Source organism: Lolium perenne, chromosome 7 (assembly GCF_019359855.2).
Source record: "Lolium perenne isolate Kyuss_39 chromosome 7, Kyuss_2.0, whole genome shotgun sequence".
Lineage (NCBI taxonomy): Eukaryota > Viridiplantae > Streptophyta > Magnoliopsida > Poales > Poaceae > Lolium > Lolium perenne.
In genome coordinates, this window is record NC_067250.2 from 291,457,967 (window position 1) to 291,479,246 (window position 21,280).

General features: G+C 47.5%; 1 protein-coding gene across 1 annotated transcript; it reads left to right on the forward strand.

Moving 5' to 3' along the window:
• Window positions 1-1,020: 1,020 nt before the first annotated feature.
• LOC127312275 (uncharacterized) lies at window positions 1,021-3,060 on the forward strand. Its single transcript, XM_051342823.2, has 2 exons — window positions 1,021-2,287; window positions 2,377-3,060. Exons 1-2 carry the CDS (start codon window positions 1,271-1,273, stop codon window positions 2,689-2,691), a joined length of 1,332 nt encoding a protein of 443 aa, XP_051198783.1. The 5' UTR covers window positions 1,021-1,270; the 3' UTR covers window positions 2,692-3,060.
• The last annotated feature ends 18,220 nt before the right edge of the window (window positions 3,061-21,280 follow it).

Here is a 21,280-nt window from a genome sequence, read left to right on the forward strand (position 1 = left end):
GTGATGCCGTGGGATGGCGCGGGAGAAACGCATGCATCATAGCGTAGTGTAGGACTTGGTCAGGAGTTCGTGGGATGGCACGAACGGCATGCCTGGTCATGGCCTGGTTTTTAGGATCAGTAGTTTTGTTCCGTTTGTAACAGCTACAAATAAGAGGAAGAAAAACGAAAAGCAGCAGAAGTTGTGCGCTGCGCAAAACCATCGTGTTAATCCTCTACCTATCTCTCTGTGCGTGTGTGAGCTGGGCGATCTCAGCGCTAACACAAAATATTGTCAAAATATAGGTAAATGTAGTATAGAGGAGAGAGTATGAGATAGCTGTTAGAAGATATAGAGGGATTGATGTTTCAAGAAGTGGAGGATGGTGTTTACAAGCTTCGCGTCCTCGTCGGCGGCTCAGGCAGTAGGCTCCCCGGAGCTGACGATCGGCGACTACCCGGCTGCCATGGGGCAGGCTTCGTTCCAAGGTGCAAGAAGCTGCGGCAGACGCCCGCCGCCGACGGCTCCTGTTCTCCGGCGAGTTCGAGATCTAGCTGGACTTCATTGTAATTTTCCTTTCTTTGCTGGATCTTTCTGTAAGAACGTGGCTTTTATATAATCATCCTTTCACCCGCAAAAAAAAAAAAAGAAGATATAGAGGGAAAAATATTGAGGAGCTGTTGAACTTGCTCTTATAGAAACTAATAATTTCACAGCTGTGGTAGCCTGATACGTTGGGCGAAAGACGCTTGAGAGCAAAAATGCTAGACTTACGGGAAGTTTCCTACGGAAATTTTCTACGGGGTCACGTGGAGTTGTTCGGTTGGTGCAAAACAATTCCATCCCGTGATTTTAGGAACTGAAATTTTCCCACGATCCTCCACGTCTGCCCGTAACTCATATCCCGTAAAACCAGCCCGTAAGTGTAGCATTGCTGCGCTTGAGAGTGACATGACGACGAGAAGGCCCGTAAAAGCTCATCGGGAACCTAACAACAAGAATCATTACGCTAGTCTACCGGGCAGGCCATCTATCTCCGAGATTTCTCTTCTCCGCCTCTTTGCCTCCCTGAACAACACTGTCACCGGCAGGGAGGGACTGGTCAGTCGACAATGAGCACGGCGGCCGCTGCACGAGAACCCACGCGCGCGGATGCCTTGCTCCTCTTCCTCCTCTGACGACAACGAAGACGATTCGGACTACCTCGTCGACGCCACCACCGCCGCCACCGGCGACCCGGTCTGCCGCGCCACCACCTCGCAACAACGTCGCCGCTGACGTCGCGCACCTGATGCCGGCCGACTCCGAGCCCGAGGGCGTCTTCTCGCTCCTGCGCACGCAGGCCAAGGTCGACGCGGTGTGCAAGAAGTACGGCGTCCCCAAGGAAGAGTACACAGCACGCCCCGCCGGCGACCTGCGCGCGAGCTCGCGCCCGCCGCCGGGTGCCGTCTGCGTGTACGAGCACGCACTGGAGGCGGGGATGCGCGTGCCTCTGCACGGCTTCTTCTCCGAGGCGCTCGCCCACTTCGGCCTCGCGCCGACCCAGCTCGTGCCCAACGGGTGGCGCATCATGGCTGGATTCGTCGTGCTCTGCCACTACGCGGGCGTGCCGCCGTCGGTACTGGTGTTCCGGCACTTCTTCCGTCTGCGCATCCAAAACCGCAAGGAGAAAGGCGGCTGGTACCGTTTCCAATCCAAAGACACCTCCGGCCTGCACTTCGCGGGGTTGCCGGATTCCATCAAGGGCTGGAAGGACAACTTCTTCTTCCTCTCGTCGTCGACGCCGTGGCCTTGCCCGGTGGAGTGGGGCGAGCCGTCCAAGAGCTCCCTCATGGTGCCAGTGCTCACCGGCGAGGAGAAGAGATCGGCAGCTGTTCTGCTGCGTGCTCACGGCGGCGCCCCCGTTGATATCAGGACCTATCTTAGCGACAACAGTCTTGCCGCCGCCAAGATATCTCTTGCATCGTCGGCACCGAGGCCGCCTTCCTGTACGCCTACTTCCGCCGGTTCCAAATCCAAAGGGATCTATCCCTCCGTCTACGACATGATGAAAAACATTCAGGCGGAAAAGGCGGCAGCCGCGCAAGCGTCGGCATCGGCCAACAAGGTGAAAATCAATCCGGGCAGCGACGCAACGGGGTCGTTGCCGTTGTACGGGAAGAAGAGGAGGCTGGACGAAGCTGACGGCAAGGAAGTTAAAGGCCGCCCTCCTTCTGTTGTTGCAGTGAACACGCCTCCGCCCGCCCATCGCCCTCCGGCGGGGGAGCCTTCCGACGTCGCCTCGCCGAGCTTCGTGGGCATTTTCAAGGTATGCTAGCAAATGCAGCTTAAAATTGTTCAGGAACAGATAGATGCACCGGTGAATGCTGGAAGATCGATCACATTGTTTGTGTGTAGGCCACGAACAACATGATATCCTCATTGGAGGAACAGCTGGAGCAGGCTAAGGGCGAGGTCACAGCGGTGAAGGCCGACCTCGCGGCGTCCAAGCGTGCAGCAGCAGCGGAGCGGGAGAAGGCAAAGGCCGAGCTCGCCGCGGCCAAACGAGCAGCTGAGGCAGAATTGGAGAAGGTGAAAGCTGAGCTTGCGGCGGCGAAGAAGGCAGCGAAGGCAGAGCGGGAGAGAGGTGACGCCGAAAGGGCAACAGTGCAGCAGCTCCTGGCGGGGCTCGAGCGCTTGAAGACTACCACGAGCGCGGCGCGGAGAACATGAGGCCGGTGCATCGCGCTCCGGTCTTCTACCCGACAACCCCGTGGCCGTGGCTTGCTCTTGCCGCCTAGCTTACTGAATACTACTTGATCTTTTGAACTACAACCGTGCTTCCCCCATTTGAGGTTTCTATTACTTTGCTCCACGGGCTATTCCCATGTAATCAAGTTACTTAAAACGATACTCTGGTCGGGAGATCCAATGTAGTATCTGTAGTTAGCTAGTTCTTCAGATTCTAGTGTTTTAACCTGCCTATTTTGGACGACCCAGTAGATCAAGGAAGGCAATGGATATGATTGAGTTTAATTTACCATCGTGGTACTTGGAGGAACAGAGCAATATCACTATACAAAAAAGTTTCTGTGATTAGCACAATCAAAATATATAAGTTCTATTCATTTACCGAGTTTCATTGTATGTATATTTGACCTTAGTTTGTTTGGTTTGAATGTGAAGCATCCCTGTTGAACATTGATCAAACCTCTTTGTGCTGCTACTTGATTAATAGCAACGACCACAATAGGTTAAGGAGAGCGCAGATTGATGATGCTTGGGACGGCTGAAGTTGCTACACATTTTGTGTGGCCCATTAACATAATAACTATAGTGCTTCCTTCTTTACATGAATAACCAAATTATCATCAACAAAATATAAATAGCAAAGACATATTTATTTTTTAAAATGTAGATAAAATCATTTTTATTTAGTTTGTATAATATTTTACAATAACTTTTCATGTTTACGTAATACAATTTTCAAATATTTATAAATTAAATGTCAAATACATAAAAGTTTTCTCTATTTCTAAAACAATGTTCACATAGATCAAAACTTATGTCATGTCAATAATATGCTTATATAATTTTAAAATTTAATGTATATCTAAAGTAAATCTAATAAAAACAATAAAATAAAAACATATAGAAAAACACAAAAATACAATTTTTTATGCTTATGGGTTGAACACGCTAAGCAGACCAACAACAACTGAAGTTGGCCCCATTTGTGCTGAATGGGAACAGTTGGGCTGAGCCATTAGTTGTATCATCGTCGGCTTAAGTGCCACACGGCTCGACCTTTGTCATTTTTTTCAATTTTGGTTTATTGGTAAGTAAATATTTTTTAATTTTATTTCCATTTTATCAGTATGTGCATGTTTATAAAAAGAAAAATAATTAGGGGGAATTGAATGATTCACTATGTTGCTTGTTCTAGCGCGTCGCCCACCCGCTCCTTCTAATTCCGAGCTCTAGCAAAGACTCCTCCTCTTCTTGCCTCCCCTCAGTGCTCCTCTAACTCCATTGGCGGGGCTTTGAGGAGCTCAAGGCGGCAAGGTTAAGGCCTCAAAATAAAGTTTAGGAATTCATGGCTTCTTTATAATGCATACATTTTAACATGTTAGGGCCTCAAAATCAAGTTTAGGAATTCGTGGCTTCTTGACAATGCATACATTTTAACATGTTAGAACCTCATTTTTATGTGATGCAAACACTCGCGCGACATGCTGTGGTGACTCTCGATGTTTGTTGCAAATGTTTTGTTCATGCTACCAGTTCTTAAGTGTATTTGCGGCAAGCATTAACTTTGTATGATGCATAAGTGTGATGTTTTTCTCAATGGTTTGCTGCATGCGGTGGTGATTTTGAAATGTTGTAACTATGTGTATTGTCATTATTAAAACTAGACGATACCCCGCACGGTGCGGCGGGATTGATTTATAGAAATAGTTTAATTATGAATGTTATCTTAGTGTAGTAAAATAAACTATTGATGACATGTTTGGTATACCAGTATAATGATTATTATATCATGATTTATGGTACAAATAGAGGAAACGGAAAATGAGACCCTCGAAGAGGCTTTAGTATAAAGAAGTCAAAGCTCCCAATTGCTTTTTATATGCTAGTGCACATTAAAACAAAATTATTGTAATAAGTTTTTCCTCTGTTCTATACAACCATTAAAATTCATACAACAGCTTAAGAGATTCGTGTAAGTGTTAGATGTCACTTAGGGAGGAACTGAATGGGCCTCTGCCGAAGCACATAATACCAACTTCCATGTTCGCATTAAAATATTCTCATTTTATTTCCTCTTTTGGTTTTTCCTTGTGAAGTCAGAAAAAACAACTAAAGGAAGTACATTATGAATTAGGATCCAAAATATGTGAACCTTTGTCTCTTATACTTTATAGTAGTATGAAAAATATAAACATACCAAGAACATGGAATATCATCATAATTATGTACAACAACATGTACTGCGGCTTGAATGGAGTATTGTTTTTTATCCCTATAATAATTCATACAGAAAAGCAATTAATTAGTTGCAAAATTTTGATTCTTCGTTTGAGCAACTTCAAAAGCTACTACTGCAAGTAAGAGATAAGAAAGATGTGAAACAAATTGTTAATTATTATTGTTATCATCCATATGGAATATATTTTATATGTTTACTAAACCAAATGAAAGAAAAACTACATTCAAGTACATGGAACAAAGAGAAAAGCTAAAACGAAAATAACAGTGAAATTACTCCCCTAAAGCCTGACCCAGTCGATCATATCTCTCAATCCTGGCCGGCGAAAACTTTTTGGCTTTTAAGACACATGGGTATGGGTATGTAGCCTTCATGTATGTCAAAATATACACAGTGGCCGAAAGCTGCAAACTTTTCCGATGTTTCTTGCACTTTGTTAGACGTTGCTGCCATCAGCCGGCTAAATAATTTGAGTTTAGCGCAATGAGAATAATTTGGGGATTGGAGACCGTGGGCAGCTGCCAAAACTATTGTGCAAAGGGCCACCCAACAGACAGATGCGCATCACATTCTAACACCTCACCACACAAGCAGCAAGGGGCCTTATCGATGAGGCCATCCACTTGCGTGTAGCCTGTCCATAAGAGGATTAAGAGACAACATCCAGATGAAGAATTGCACTTTATTGTCAGCTCATGTTCTAGACTTTGGCAAGCTCAGGAGAATGAATTTTCCCCAAACACTGAGCTTCATATGCACTCTTTGCTGAATAAACACCATCCAGAGAGAGGTTCCACAAGACGGATTCCCGAGTGTCAAGCAAAAGGATACAGACTGAATCTTTTTCGATAAAGACAGAAACTCATCTAACTGAATTTCATTAGAAATCCTATCAAGTAGGATGAGCTCATGAGCATACAGTGCTATTAACCCTAGTGGGCACATCTGAACTTGCATCCATAGATAGACTCCATCAGGCGCTCGACAGCTCAACCAATGAAATTTTCTAAAACTGCAACAAAAAAAGAGCAGAATCAACATCTTTTTTCACACCAGCAACGCCGAATATGACGAATCCAATACAGATAATTCGGATGTATCTAACTAATTTAGGGGAGATTCCAGGGTAACAAATAGATGCGAGCAGCAAGATTACAAAAATAGAAGATGTATGTGCTCATAAAATAAAATGAAGAGCAAGACAAAATAGATTGTGTACCAATGCAAGCACGTACATACTGCTTTCCAGGGAGTAAACGTGATGCTAGCCGCTTCATCCTAGCTTCAGTGACCAGGACGCAAAATCTGATAAATCCAAGGCCATCAGCGAGCATCACTCAATCAAATCGGGTGGAGGGGGAAGACGTCGAGCAACTTTCGAGCAAGGGCGTGACTTGCCACATCGATGAACATATGTTGGAGGATTGAAAAATAAAAAGGCGGCCTAAAATCGAGAGGACGGAGAGCGCGAGGTACAGCATGGAGACCGGTACCAGAGGAGGCGACGCGAGCAGGCTCGTGTGCTTCATGCCAATGGTAGGACGGGTAGGCTTTTAACCTGGAGGCGGCGACGGCTCAGTTTAATTGAGCAGTTTTTACTGGATGAATATTGGGATGCACCCGACGGTTTCGTGAGCATTTGTGATGAGGATGCCTTACGTCGCGGCGGCGGAGTTAGTGTGAGGGATTATCCACGATGAAGAAGATGAACGGCAGATTGCTCTTTTTTTCAGCAATAGCAGCACTCTTTTTCAGGACGAACATCTGAGCGAATTGTCAGATGGCTGCTCGAGCCCATGAAGGGATGTGCAGCAATATGGCTTAGCGAGCCCATTTGGTCGGCCTGCCCACGATGGGGATCTCGTCCGGGAGTGGAAACGGGACCCGGTACAGGGAAGGTACGTTCAGGCCCATCTATCAAGTGGTTTCGTGCGGGGAAGCGAGGAGCGACGCGGGGACGGAAAAAAGGGTGACGTGGCTGCACCAGAAGGCAGGAAAATGAGGTAGTGGGGAGCTACTATTTAGAGATAAAAGATGTAATGAGGTTCTCTAGATTTTGAGTTCTAACATAGAATGAGAAAATTGTTGCAAAATTACAAAAAATATGCGGGATAACATTTAAGTCAGTCGTCTAGACAACAGGCAAACGGCCGATCGGACGCTTCTATCGCCCCATATACAACCAACTGTGCAAGAGGGCTGGACTTATTTTTCGAAGACTCCACCCTAACTGTGTGAGTTGTTTTCTGTATCTTCCTAAAGAAGATGTTGATTTGTCCGGCTCTGATCACTAGTGGAGAAGAGGCCTTTGGTCCCAAGCAAATGTCCCAGTGCTGAACCAAACCGGGTCCAATGGGGGCATTGGTCCCGGTTCGTTTCTGCCCAGGACGACCCCACCCGCTGGCGCCTGTCCTGTAGTGGCCTTTGGACCCGGTTTGTATTACAAACCGGGACTAAAGGGTTCACCGCAGGCCGTGTCAGTCGTGGGGAACCCTTTAGTCCCGGTTTGTAATACAAACCGGGTCCAAAGGCCCCGCCTCTAGCTATATAACCTTGCCCCTGCCCAAGTGTGAGCCACACTTGGCCATTTTTTCACTATCTTCACAAGAGGGGTGTATTGCTTTCCTCTCTTCTTCACATGCACAAGAGGTGTTCGATGAAATGCTTAAGAGGATTTGCCACTTGAGTTTACACAAATCAAGCCACACTTAACTTGCTTTTTTCTTCTTCATCGAGGTTAACAACTTTATCCTTTTCATCTGCAATTGATAAAATGCATGTGTATATATACATCGTGATGTTCTGTAATGGTTTTGATCAGCTTAATTATATCATGCAGATGAATCGGCAATGGATGTACATTGACCGACGGTTTGACGAGTTCACTGCGGGCCTGGATAATTTTATGGCCGTGGCGGAGGCAAACAAACATGGTGGCTTCATGTATTGTCCATGTGTGGACTGCAAGAATACCGTAAATTACGCTCACTCGAGTCTCATTCACAGCCACCTTCTGCGATCCGGTTTCATGCCCAGTTACTATTGTTGGACCAAGCACGGAGAAAGAGGGGTTATGATGGAAGACAATGACGAAGAGGAAGAGGATGATGACGGTTATCCCAATTTCCCTGAATACGATGATACTGCAGAAGGCAATGAAGACAATGAAGTAGAAGATCAAGAGGCACCAGATGAGCCTGCTGATGATGATCTTGGCCGGGCCATTGCTGATGCAAGGAGAGAATGTGAAACTGAAAAGGAAAGGTTGGCCTTCGACAAGATGATAGAAAATCACAACAAATTGTTATACCCAACTTGCGAAGATGGCCATAAAAAGCTAGGCAGCACACTGGAATTGTTGCAATGGAAGGCAGAGAACGGTGTCACTGACTCGGGATTTGGAAAGTTGCTGACAATAATTAAGAGGAAGCTTCCAAGGGGTAACGAATTGCCCGCCAGTACGTACGAAGCGAAGAAGATTGTCTGCCCTCTAGGATTAGATGTGCAAAAGATACATGCATGCATTAATGACTGCATCCTCTACCGCGATGAGTACGAGAATTTGGATGCATGTCCGGTGTGCACTTCATTGCGGTCTAAGATCTTAAGTGAGGACCTTGGTGATGTTGAGGGCGAGCGCCCCAGGAAGATGGGTCATGCCAAGTTTATGTGGTATGCTCCTATAATACCTCGGCTGAAACGCTTGTTCGTAAATAAAGAGCATGCTAGGTTGTTGCGATGGCACAAAGAAGACCGTAAGAAAGACGTGATGTTGAGGCACCCTGCTGATGGCTCCCAATGGAGAAAAATCGATAGAGAGTTCCCAAACTTTGCACAGGATGCAAGGAACTTACGGTTTGGTCTAAGTACAGATGGCATGAATCCTTTTGGAGAGCAGAGCTGCAGCCATAGCACCTAGCCTGTGACTCTTTGTATATATAACCTTCCTCCTTGGTTGTGCATGAAGCGGAAGTTCATTATGATGCCAGTGCTCATACAAGGCCCGAAGCAACCCGGGAACGACATTGATGTGTACCTGAAGCCATTAGTCCAAGAACTTCTACAACTGTGGTCCCTAGCAGGTGTACGTGTGTGGGACGAGCACAAGCAGGAGGAATTTGACCTAAGAGCGATGCTTTTCGTAACCATCAATGACTGGCCTGCTCTAGGTAACATTTCAGGACAGTCAAACAAGGGGTACAATGCATGCACACACTGTTTACATGAGCTCGAAGGTGATTATTTGGAAAAAGGTCAGAAGGTCGTGTGCACAGGGCATCGTCGATTTCTTAGGATTACCCATCCCGTAAGAAAGAAAGGCAAGCATTACAACGGTGAGGCTGATCACCGGAGGAAGCCTCCCCATCGTGATGGTGTTGATATATTTGGTATGGTCAAGGATCTAGATGTAATATTTGGAAAGGGTCCTGGCGGACGGTGCATTCCGAATGACGATGCCGGACACGCGCCCATGTGGAAGAAGAAATCTATATTTTGGGATCTACCCTATTGGGAAGTCTTAGAGGTCCGCTCTTCAATCGATGTGATGCACGTGACGAAGAATCTTTGCGTGAACCTGCTAGGCTTTCTGGGTGTGTACGGGAAGACAAAAGATACACCGAAGCACGGGAGGACCAGCAACGGTCGAAAGACCCCCAAAAGCTGCATGAGAGAGTTAAAGGACGTCATTTATCCAGATACGCTCTTACAACAGCAGAGAAGGAAATATTTTTTGACTGTCATAGCAGTATCAAGGTCCCGTCTGGCTTCTCCTCCAATATAAAGGGAATAATAAATATGGAGAAGAAAACATTCCAGAACCTGAAGTCTCATGACTGTCACGTGATAATGACACAGTTGCTTCCGATTGCATTGAGGGGGCTTCTACCGGAAAATGTTCGACTGCCCATTGTGAAGCTATGTGCATTCCTCAATGCAATTTCTCATTAGGTAATAAATCCAGAAATTCTACCGAGGTTGCAGAATGATGTGGTCCAATGTCTCGTTAGTTTTGAGCTGGTGTTCCCACCATCCTTCTTCAATATTATGACACAACTCCTCGTTCACACAGTCGATGAGATTTCCATTCTCGGTCCTGTGTTTCTACACAATATGTTCCCCTTCGAGAGGTTCATGGGAGTCTTGAAGAAATATGTTCATAACCGTGCTAGGCCAGAAGGAAGCATCTCCAAGGGCTATGGAACAGAGGAGGTCATTGAATTCTGTGTTGACTTTATTCCTGACCTTAAGCCGATTGGTGTTCCTGAATCGCGACATGAAGGGAGACTAAGTGGAAAAGGCACGCTGGGAAGGAAATCAATGATATGTAGGGACGGGATTTCTTTGACTCAAGCACACTACACAGTTCTACAAAGTTCCACCTTGGTGGCTCCGTATATCGGTGACCACAAGAACTTTCTACGCTCCCAGAACCCGGGGCAGTCGAACGATTGGATTAGACGTGAACACATGTCGACTTTCGGCGGTTGGTTGCAAAAACATCTCCTGAATAACAAAGATATTGAAGATCAGTTGTACTTGCCGGCCCGGACACCATCTTCGACTGTAGTGACTTTCCAAGGGTACGAGATAAATGGGAATACATTTTACACGATCGCCCAAGATAAAAAGAGCACCAACCAAAACAGTGGTGTCCGGTTTGATGCAATAATGAATGAAGGCCCAAATGACACATATTATGGTTACATAGAGGATATATGGGAACTTGACTATGGACCTTCTTTTAAGGTCCCTTTGTTTAGGTGCAAATGGGTCAACAAAACAGGAGGCGGGGTTCAGGTAGACAAGTTGTATGGAATGACAACAGTGGATCTCAACAATCTTGGGTATAGAGACGAACCATTCGTCCTAGCCAAGGATGTGGCCCAGGTTTTCTATGTGAAGGATATGTCTACCAAACCAAGAAAAAGGAAACATAAGGAAACAAATACATCAAACGATGAGCCAAAGCGCCACATAGTTCTTTACGGAAAAAGAAACATCGTGGGAGTGGAGGACAAGACAGACATGTCGAGAAGATTATAATCAGTTTGATGAAATTCCACCCTTCGAGTGAACATTGATCCAAGCATCAAGTTAAATGATGAAGATGCTCCATGGTTACGGCGAAGAAGATTAATTAAATGATGAAGATGCTCCATCATCAAGTTAATTGAAGAATGTTCATGGCACAAATGAGTATCTCAACATGGCAATCAATTTCCCATTTATTTTTGTGTAATCATGTAACTGTATGTAAGATATTAAAAGTGGAGATGCGCCACGGGAGATTTCCCAACCCTTTCCCCAACAACTGTTAGATGAGATGTAGTCGTTCAGGGGCTTGCAGGAAAAAATTCAAGGCGCGATTTACGAAGATGCCGTAGGCGTGTGCACCAACGACATCTTCGAGAAACTACGCCACGGGAGATTTCCCAACCCTTTCCCCAACACTGTTAGATGAGATGTAGTCGTTTAGGGGCTTGCGGGGAAAAATTCCAAGGCGCGATTTACGAAGATGCCGTAGGCGTGTGCACCAACGACATCTTCGAGAAAGCTGCGCCACGGGAGATTTCCCAACCCTTTCCCCAACAACTGTTAGATGAGATGTAGTCGTTTAGGGGCTTGCAGGGAAAAATTCCGAGGAGCAGCTTCCGAAGATGTCGTAGGGCGTGTGCACCAACGACATCTTCGAGAAGCTGCGCCACGGGAGATTTCCCAACCCTTCCCTTCATCCATGGGAATGAAACTCTGCTTGGCTTGTTGATCTGCTTGGCAAGGCGTATCGATGCTCCTTTTATAGGCACGGCACCTCTTCTACTTTGTCTTGTTCCTTCGACAGGGCGTCGTGCGCTACATGCTTTATCTCATCGAGCAGTGCGTCCACCCATGCGTTCTTATCCTGCCGACATCTTTAGTCCCGGTTGTACCCACCAGCCGGGACTAAAGGTTACCCACACGTCCTTATCCCACCGACAGTTTTGTTAGATGACACAAAAAAGGATCTTTAGTCCCGGTTGTACCCACCAGCCGGGACTAAAGGTTACCCACACGTCCTTATCCCACCGACAGTTTTTGGCGCCACTGCGTTCCCGCCTATTTTTCTTCCCGCGCTTTCCACTGCTTCCCGCCTCCGTCCTCCCGCCATTTTTTCACTATATATATGTTGGCTTGGCCTCCATTTACATATCACATCTAGACTCATATCTGCAAACCTCATCACCAGGTCACATGGCTTCCATCGTATCTCTAACCCTCCGGGAGGCGGAGGCGCTTTGCGCGTCGAACTACCCCTGCCCGCCGGGCTACCGCGTCCCTACCGGCTGGTTGCTGAGCGTCAGAGGGGTACCGGTCCCTCCTGTCCCTCTAGGTGTGGCGCGCGAGATGGCCATCACGAACCACTACTACTTCGAGCTAACGCCAGAGCAGCGGAGGAATCCCCAGTGGCATCCCGACTACAGCCCGACTTGGGAAAGCTTCTTCATCAATCGGCGTGAGAGGGCGCTCGCCAGGCACGAGGAGGGCGGCCTGCCTCCTTCGAACTTCAACGAGGCCGGCCGTCGGCTGTGGTGGCGCGACCGGACTCTCCAGGGCGTCATGGCCCACCGTGGCCCCCGCTTGCGCTACCCTCAGTCCCAGCCCACGCGTGCTCTCCCGCCGAGGTTTGACTACCGCGACCCCGATGCCAGCGACGATGATGACGGCGACTACGACGATTACAGTGGCGAGTACTATAGGGCTAGGCACGAGTATGACTGAATGACTCGAACAGTCGAATCTGGCCATGTATCTTAATTAATGTTCAGTTGAGCTAGGCACGAGTACTATATGGCTAGGCACGAGTACTATCTGGCCATGTATCTTACTTAATTTTCAGTTGAGTTCTGTACTTTAATTCCACATGTAATCTGGCGGGAAACTTTTCTCATCATCAGCGTCTGCCACAACGACTTTATTGAAAATACAATAAAATAGATAAACAACTAGTCTAGTCGATCTACTCGTCGTCGGAGGTTGTCTCGGTCCAAATGTCGTCCCACCGAGGGTCGTTGTCGGCCCAAGTTGTATTCGGGTTATCGAGCTCGAACACGGCGACGGCCCGACGGTGGCGCCTGTTGGACCTGCGTTGTGCCCGGAGGTCAGCGAAGAACGCGGCGGTGTTGTCGATGTCGTTGGGGAACTGCGCCCTCCACTGGCGCATCAACTCCTCGTCGTGCTCGGCGATTGCGATCTGGCGCTGCACCTGGCGGTGGCGGCGACGGTCCTCGTCGTCGACGAGGCACGGCGTCGGCGCGAGGAACTCCGCCTCCTCTAGCGATTCGACGTCTGCGAAGTTCAAGTCACACTGTGGCCGCCGAAATCGCCATGCGGCCGCGTCGTAAGCGCGCGCCGCCAGCTCCGGGGTGTTGTACGTGCCGAGGGTGAGCCGGAAGCCACCGGCGCGCATCTCGGCGTAGAACCTACCGTTCGGACGCGCTCGGACGCCACGGAGCAGACGAGCCGCGACGCGGCGGCATCCGGCGGCGAATGAACGGAGGCGACGGCGACGTGTGGTTCAGCAGCGCCGCGGCGCTTTATAGCACAGCGACGCCGCAAGATTGGCGACATGTGGCGCGGGGAAGCGGCGGGCGTGGCACGTGGAAGCGGCGGCAGTGTGGCGCGGGGAAGCGGCGGGCGTGGCACGTGGAAGCGGGATCTACGTCGCACGGCGGTGGCGGCGAAGCGAGGCACGTGGAAGCGGCGACACGTGGCACGGGAAGGGACACGTGTGGCGGTGGCGGTGGTGGCGATACATGGCGGTGGCGGTGGTGGGCAGTACACGGCGGTGGCCCGTACATTGCGGTGACGGTGGTGGCCAGGCGGTGGCGGTGGCGGCCGTGGCCACTACACGGCGGTGGCGGCAGTGGCCGATACAGCGGTGGCGACGGTGGCCTGTACATGCATGGCGGTGGCGGCGGTGGACACGTGTGGCGGTGCGGTGGCTTTTTTTTCATTTGAAATACGGCGGGAATGAAACTTTTTTAAAAAAGTGGCCTTTGGATCCGGTTTGTATTACAAACCGGGACTAAAAAACCTTTTTGCGCGCGAAGCGCCGCAAAAGACCTTCAGTCCCGGTTTGTATTACAAACTTGGTCCAAAGGGGGGCCTTTGGACCCGGTCCGCCAGTATATAACTGACACTTCGTCTCCGCGCGGAGATCAATCGCGCGGAGACGACGGAACGACGCCGCCAGGCTGCCCCGCCCGCGACTGCCGCCCACCGCGCCGCCGCCCACCGCTCGCCGTCCGCGCGAGCCGTCCGCCGTCCGCGCGCACCGTCCGCCCACCGCGCCGCCGCCCACCGCCACGCCCGCACCCGCTGCTGTCCGCGCGCCGTCCGTCCACCGCCGTCCGCGCGCGCCGTCCGCCCGCCGCCGTCCGCCGCGCCAGGCCCGCACCCGTCGCCTTCCTCTCCTCCGCCCGCATCGCCGTCCACCGTGCCGCCGTCGCCGTCCGCCGCGCGCCTCCTCTCCGCCGCGGCGCCAAGGTGAGCCCCGGCCACACCATTTTTTTTAATTTTTTAGATTTTTAGATTTTTGTTTTTATATATGTTAGATTAATTAGTTTAGTACAAAAATAGTTACAAAACTAGTTACAAAAATTAGTACATAATTTGTAAATTAGTACATAATTAGTACATAATTTGATTTAAATTAGTTACAAAAATTTATATATGTTAGATTAGTTTGTAAATTAGTACATAATTTGATTTAAATTAGTTACAAAAATAGTTAGTAAATTAGTTACAAAAATAGTTAGTAAATTAGTTAGAATTGAAATAGTTAGTTTGATTTAAATTAGTACATTTATGTCGGCGCCGCCCCCCGCGCGCGCCGACGACTTAGACCGTGGCGGTGCCGAGTCCGTAGCGGTGCCGCCGCGACATAGACTTAGGGTCGCGAAATAGAGAAAGAGCGAGCGAGGAGGAGCGCCGAGTCCGTGGCGGTGCCGGTACTGCCGGCGCCCCTGCCGACGCCCCCAAAACAGGGTCATTCAATTCCCGCTACCGCTCCCGCTGTCGTTCCCGACCCCCGATCCGGATCGATCGATCCGGGGTCGTGGAACGCGGCGTTAGTACAAAAGTAGTGAAGTTTTTTATTTAGCACAATATCATGTTTTTTATTTATATTAGTACATATATGATTTGTTTTCGTAGCTACGATGCCGCGACAGCCGCCGCGCCGTGGTCTGACTCTTCTAGAGGAGATGGAGCAGATGGGGGAGGTCCGGGACTGGGCTCCGTCGGGGTGGCACTGGGAGGTCTTAGCTTCCGGGTCGCGCACCTTGGTGCGGAATCCGGGTCCCGTTGTCGACCCGGATATTCTTTGGTGGAGGTCTTATGGGCCACGGTCGTTTCAGAGGGAGCCGGCCCCGCCGGAGGAGGTAGCTCAGCGCATTGAAGCGGAGGACCAGCACGTTTGCCGTTACATGTACGCGTTAGACAACATGTATAGGACCGGATGGAGCGTTATGCGGGGATCTCATGTTAGCTATGCTCCCGTTGTTGTTCCGTGGCTTTGGGGGTACACCAGTAGCGGCTCGGGACCGGTCGGCGCCCTCTAGGACCCGGTCTGCGAGGTTGAGTGGTTGTAGTAGTGATTGATATGTATTAGGGTTAAATAAACATGAACCCGATCTATGTATGCATGTAACTGCAGTATCTGCTTTCAGCACTATATTATCGATCCTTAGTTAAGAACTACATATGTAACTCCATTTTTAGTTTTCTGCATTATCCTTAATTTGATCATATGATGGTTCCTATGTATAGCTTGCAGGTCGTTGTAGAAAGCATGGACAGAGATGAAATTCAAGAAAATTTCATGGAGGAACTCATAGCAAATGGTACTCTGGATGATCGCGGCGACGACGTTATTCCAGATGATGGCGGTGACGATGTCACCGCAACTTATTTGAATGACTCCGGTGAGGGAGCGGAGAATATTGAGGAAGAAGATCCTAGTGGCGCCGGTGAGGAACAAGATCATCATAATGGCTCCCGAACTGTAGTTATCACCGAGGTATATAAATTAATTAAGCATTTGTTGATCGACTAGATGCATTAACTAATTAAATTGTACTGACTATGAACTATTTCTTTTTTAGCCCTCCGGATCGAGCACTTCTTCTGTAAAGTCGAGGAAGCGAGGCCCGGCCAAAAAGTTGGATGACGGTGTTAGGCACGACATCACCCACATCGAAAAGGATGGTAAACCGATTGCTCCAGAGAAAGGTGCAAAGGCATTTATAGCTCAATGCGGAGTGCTTGTTAGGGACCACGTCCCGATCACCGTTCGAGAATGGCACAAGCCGAAGGGACTAGTGCTGTCTGCAGAGGAAGAAGCTCAAGGTCTTTATATCGATGATGTAGCCAAAAATAGCATTATGAACAAGCTCATGTCACATTTCAACATAGTACCCGAAGAGGGGGGTGACGCTGAAAAGGCCAAGATGGAGCAGGCCCTCCGCGAGTTTGGCAAGAAGAAGATGGCCGAACTATTCAAGAGCCACAAGAAAAGATTGCGCCGCCTTATCAAGTTAAAGAAGATTCCGGACAGTGAGAAGGTAAAAAATCACTGGGACGAATTCGTGAAGTACAGCACGGAGTCAGAAGAATTTAAGAGAAGGTTGGAAATAAATAAGGCAAATGCTGCGTTGAAGCTATATCACCAAATTCTGGGTCCAGGTGGATACAGGGCTAACCGTCCTAAGTGGCAGGCAGCTGAGGCGGAACTGACCAGTAAAGGGATCAGATTAGGGACACACGGTTGGATCGAACAGTGCAAGGAGTGGTTCTACGGGATTGGGGGAACGTTGGATCCAGAAACAGGGAAGTGCATCTATAAGAAAGCTCATCTGAAGGTTCCCATTGATGCCCTGGAAAGAGCACATAGGGACGTGGAGGCGGGGTTGTTCCAGCCCGAAAGAGAGAACGATGAGCTGACACGCACCCTTGGGAACAAAGAACACGGCGGACGAACACGAGGCCCAGAAGGCTCCGTTCCGTGGAAGTATGGCTTTCCTGCGGAAAGGAAGAGATTTCCTGATAAAAGCCATGAGAGGAGGAAGGCAAGGGAAACAGACCGCCTGGCTAACTTAGAGGAGGGTATGAGCACCATGAAAGCCCAATTAACCATGGTAACCCAAGTACTTACATCTCAGATGGCTCGGGGGCAGGCTGTAGATCCTGCATTGCTCAATGCCCTCGCCCCGCTGCAATCTCAACCACACCGGAAAAGCAGCGTGGCTTCCTCTCAGCAGGTGGATAATGATGATGATGATGACCAGGTGGTCGAGCCTCCTCGCTACCCCCCCATGGATGATCTCACTGAGAGCCGTCCTTGTGAGCTGCATGTTAAAGTTTTCAACCTATCCTTCAAGGCGGCGGTCGGCATCCTCTTACCTACAAGGTCTTACCATTGCCGTCCGGTCCAAGACGACTTTGCTGTTGTGATGGTGGATGAAGTGTTGAGAGAGTATGAGGGGTTGGTGCTTGAGCACCCTGCAGGTGAAGATGGGGAAATCAAAGAACTGGGAGAAGCCCGTAGAACCACCGTGCAATGGCGGAAGGAGAACATTGTGTTTCCAGGTGAGAAGCCAACAAGCAGGCCACCTCCGCCTCCTCCGCCACCTGTGCAGTCTCCTCCGCGTGATGATTCTCCTCTGCGCGATGATGATTCCCCTATCCATGACCAGTCTCCTCCGCGTGAAAATACTCCGCCGCCTCCTCCTCCTCGTCAGGAGACTCCGCCGCCTCCACCTAAGCAAAAGAGGAAGCGGTCCGCGGCACCTCCTACAGCTCCGAAGAGATCATCAACTCCTATGAGGGCACAGACTCCAGAGTTGTTACCACATGAGCAGACTGAAGAGCAAAAGGCGTTTCTTGCGCCGAAGAAGATGTTTATTCCACCGCAGACAGTGAAGCACTTTGCCGAGACGAGAATGAAGAGACCTGAGCTGAGAGCTGATTATGACCGCTCTCTTGGACAGTCCTCTAGAGCGAGCAAAGAAGCAAAAAAAGTCGCCCAGCTTGGACAGCAGGACATTCAGGCCGCACCCCACTTCGTCGTGGAGCCCTATCATGATCCAGAGACGGCATCGATGATCGAACGGGCGGCTAGAGCTCAGGGAGCATCAGTTGAGTACGAAGATTACTATCCAACGGCTCAAGTGGTAAACACGTATAGATACGGATCTGATCTCGTCAAACCTGGCGAGCTCGCGCGTCTAGGGACTCAGATGCGAAGGTTACATGAATGGTACCTGAAAGCCTGTCGAAGAGGTGATGCCTACCTCACGGTGTATCTTAGAGATGAGCATTACTTCCGGGGGAAAGACGAGATAAACCTTGAGTTAGAAGAAGCTGTTTCGGTTATTCAATCAAGACGCCCTCGACAAAGCTGTCATCAGTTGCTACTGCCTGTAAGTGATTTATTTGTGTAATTAAGTTTGTAGCTCATTCATTTGCACTAACAATTATCCTCATTATATTCTTTGTGTACGCTATACATTTAATTATGCAGAATGAAGAAGCTGGAATACAAAAGAGGCAAGCTCCTACCGCTGGGGTTCATAGACCCAAACACAGTTCATGAAGTTACGGTTCGAGACTTCGCCAAGGACACAGAGGACAACATCGTAATGTTTTTAGAGAAGCAAGCAGACAAAGAGGATATATTCTTTCCCTACAACTTCAAGTGAGTGTTATATATAACATACATTATGCTTGTGCACCTTCCACTTTATTCTCGTAATCATTGAGCTATGCTTGTGCAGTTTCCACTTTATTCTCCTAATCATTGATCTTCACCTTGGAGTCGTAAACGTCATGGACTCGAAACGTAAAGAATATGCGGAATGGGCGGACATGGCTGCCATCCTCCAGAGGTAGTTTCAATCAATTTCGTATTGGCATCTTCATCTGCTCTAATTCGAAGATATCATCAACTAATCAATTACTCATTTACTCATTATTTTTTGCCGGGCAGGGCTTGGAAACGGTTCATCAATACTGTTCCGGGTAAATGGAAACCGGAGCTTACATTTAAAGATTACCCTGTAAGTAGTACTATATATATAGCTATGTCCGTGAAACTTTATATATGATATTTACTTTCAATACGATGCTTGATTATTAGTTTGATCGAACTATTTTTTCGTAAAGTGTATGAGGCAGGAACAAGGGAATAACTCATGCGTGACATGTCCTGTCCCAAGGGTGGGGATGCCCAAATACACCACACTCGTGTACGATAACAAATTTTCACAATTAATCTTAATTAGTACCATCTATTGTATTGAGTTCCATTCATATATTGATCTCCTTTTTTAAATATAGATGACACGCCTGCGGGACACTCTCATAACAGCGGATCAAATAAAAGCAATTCAAGAGGAAATCGCGGGATTCTTTATTACCGAGGTCCTTACCCCAGGTGGAGAGCACTATCCGCGGCAGATCGTGACGATCGAGGATCTTCGTAGAGGAGATGTTGAATTGTAAATATGCATGCATTACGTGTACTGTGTTGACTATGTCGTGTACTGTTGACGATGTCTATATATATTCATGACGATTTTTTGTGGTTTCTTGAATGATATATATGCATTGCTGAAACTCTGCCGCGGCAGAGAAACGTGTTTCTCTGCCGCGGCAGAGAAACGCTGGTACAGCCTAAATCTGTGCCGCGGCAGAGAAATAGCAATTCTCTGCCGCGGCAGAGAAACCTAGGCCCGTTCGTACCACGAACCGGGACCAAAGGCCTTCCACCGCGAGCTCCCTGGCCGCACCACGTGTCGAGGCCTTTAGGCCCGGTTGATCTTTGAACCGGGACTAAAGGGTACCCCTTTAGTCCCGCCTAATTGGTCCCGGTTCGGGAACCGGATCTGAAGGCCCAAATGGACCGGGCCTATTGCCCCTTTTTCTACTAGTGGATGATGGAGGGGTGAAGCTGACCTCAGACTCGTGCTAGTGTCTGTAGACCTTAAGGAGTTTTGAATACCTACTTCTTTCAATCCATAATAAGTGTCGGTAGTTTAATTCAGTTTTGTACTACATCACCGACACACTACCGACACTTATTATGAATCCGAGGAATTATTTGTATTTTATTTATAAGATTCTTTGAACTACTATGGATGAGATCGGCGGACTTTCGCAGGAAAAAAGACATCGGTCAAAAGAGGCTGGCCATGGTAGTTGCCTAGCCGGTATGTAGATGGTTCTTTTTGGCTCCTTTTAAGCTTTTCTCCTTACTCTCGTGTAAATGTAAGTGACAGCACCCTTCGCACCTTCTCTGGCAGATGGAGTACCAATGGAAAAGTTGAATAGAGTAGGTGCGCTCTGCGTACCTACACAATTCTTCACTTCAATATTTTTTGTATCTTTCAAGTTATATAATATTTTGATTTGATTTATTTGCAAGTCACTCCGAAGTAACAAACATAAATGGCAGAAAAATAGTTTGGATTTTTTACAATTTCAAATTAAATTTATTATAAACTTCAAAATAAATTCTTAAAAATACAAAATATGTTCTTACAATTCAAAATAAATTATTTCGGTGCAAAATAATTGTTCACGTACTGTGCAATAAATAATTTTTTGGTCCATAAAAAATGTTCACAAGTTCACAACAAAATTTGTAAAAGAGGAAACAAAATGTTCACAAAGTTTCAAAATATCACTAGTTCAAAATATATTCTGACAATTCAAAATAAATTGTTTACATTGTACACAATATTTTTTTCGTACTTTGCAATATATAATTTCTTGGTCCATAAAAATGTTAATGAGTTCAAAAGTAAATTCGTAATAGAAGAAGTAAAAGGTTCACATAGTTCTAAAATATCAGTAGTTCAAGATATGTTCCGACCGTTCAAAATAAATTGTTTACGTAGTGCAAACTACTTTTTTTGCGTAGTGCTATAAATAATTGTTTTGTCCAACAAAAAGTTCATAAGTTCAAAACAAAAATTGTAATAGAGGAAGAAAAATGTTCACATAGTTTTAAAAACATCACTAGTTCAAAATATGTTTGGATAGTCTAAAAAAAATTGTTTATGCGGTGAAAATTATTCCCTTACTGTGCAATAGATAACTGTACCGTCCCAAAAAAATTGTTTGTGAGTTCAAACAAATTCATAATAGAGGAAAAAAATTATCACACAGTTTTAGATAATACCTCAAGTTCATAAAATTGTTCACACGCTGCAAAATAATTTTTCATGTACTGTATAATAAAAATATCCTTGTGATTTCTAAAAAAATAAAAAAATGAGAATAAACAATAAA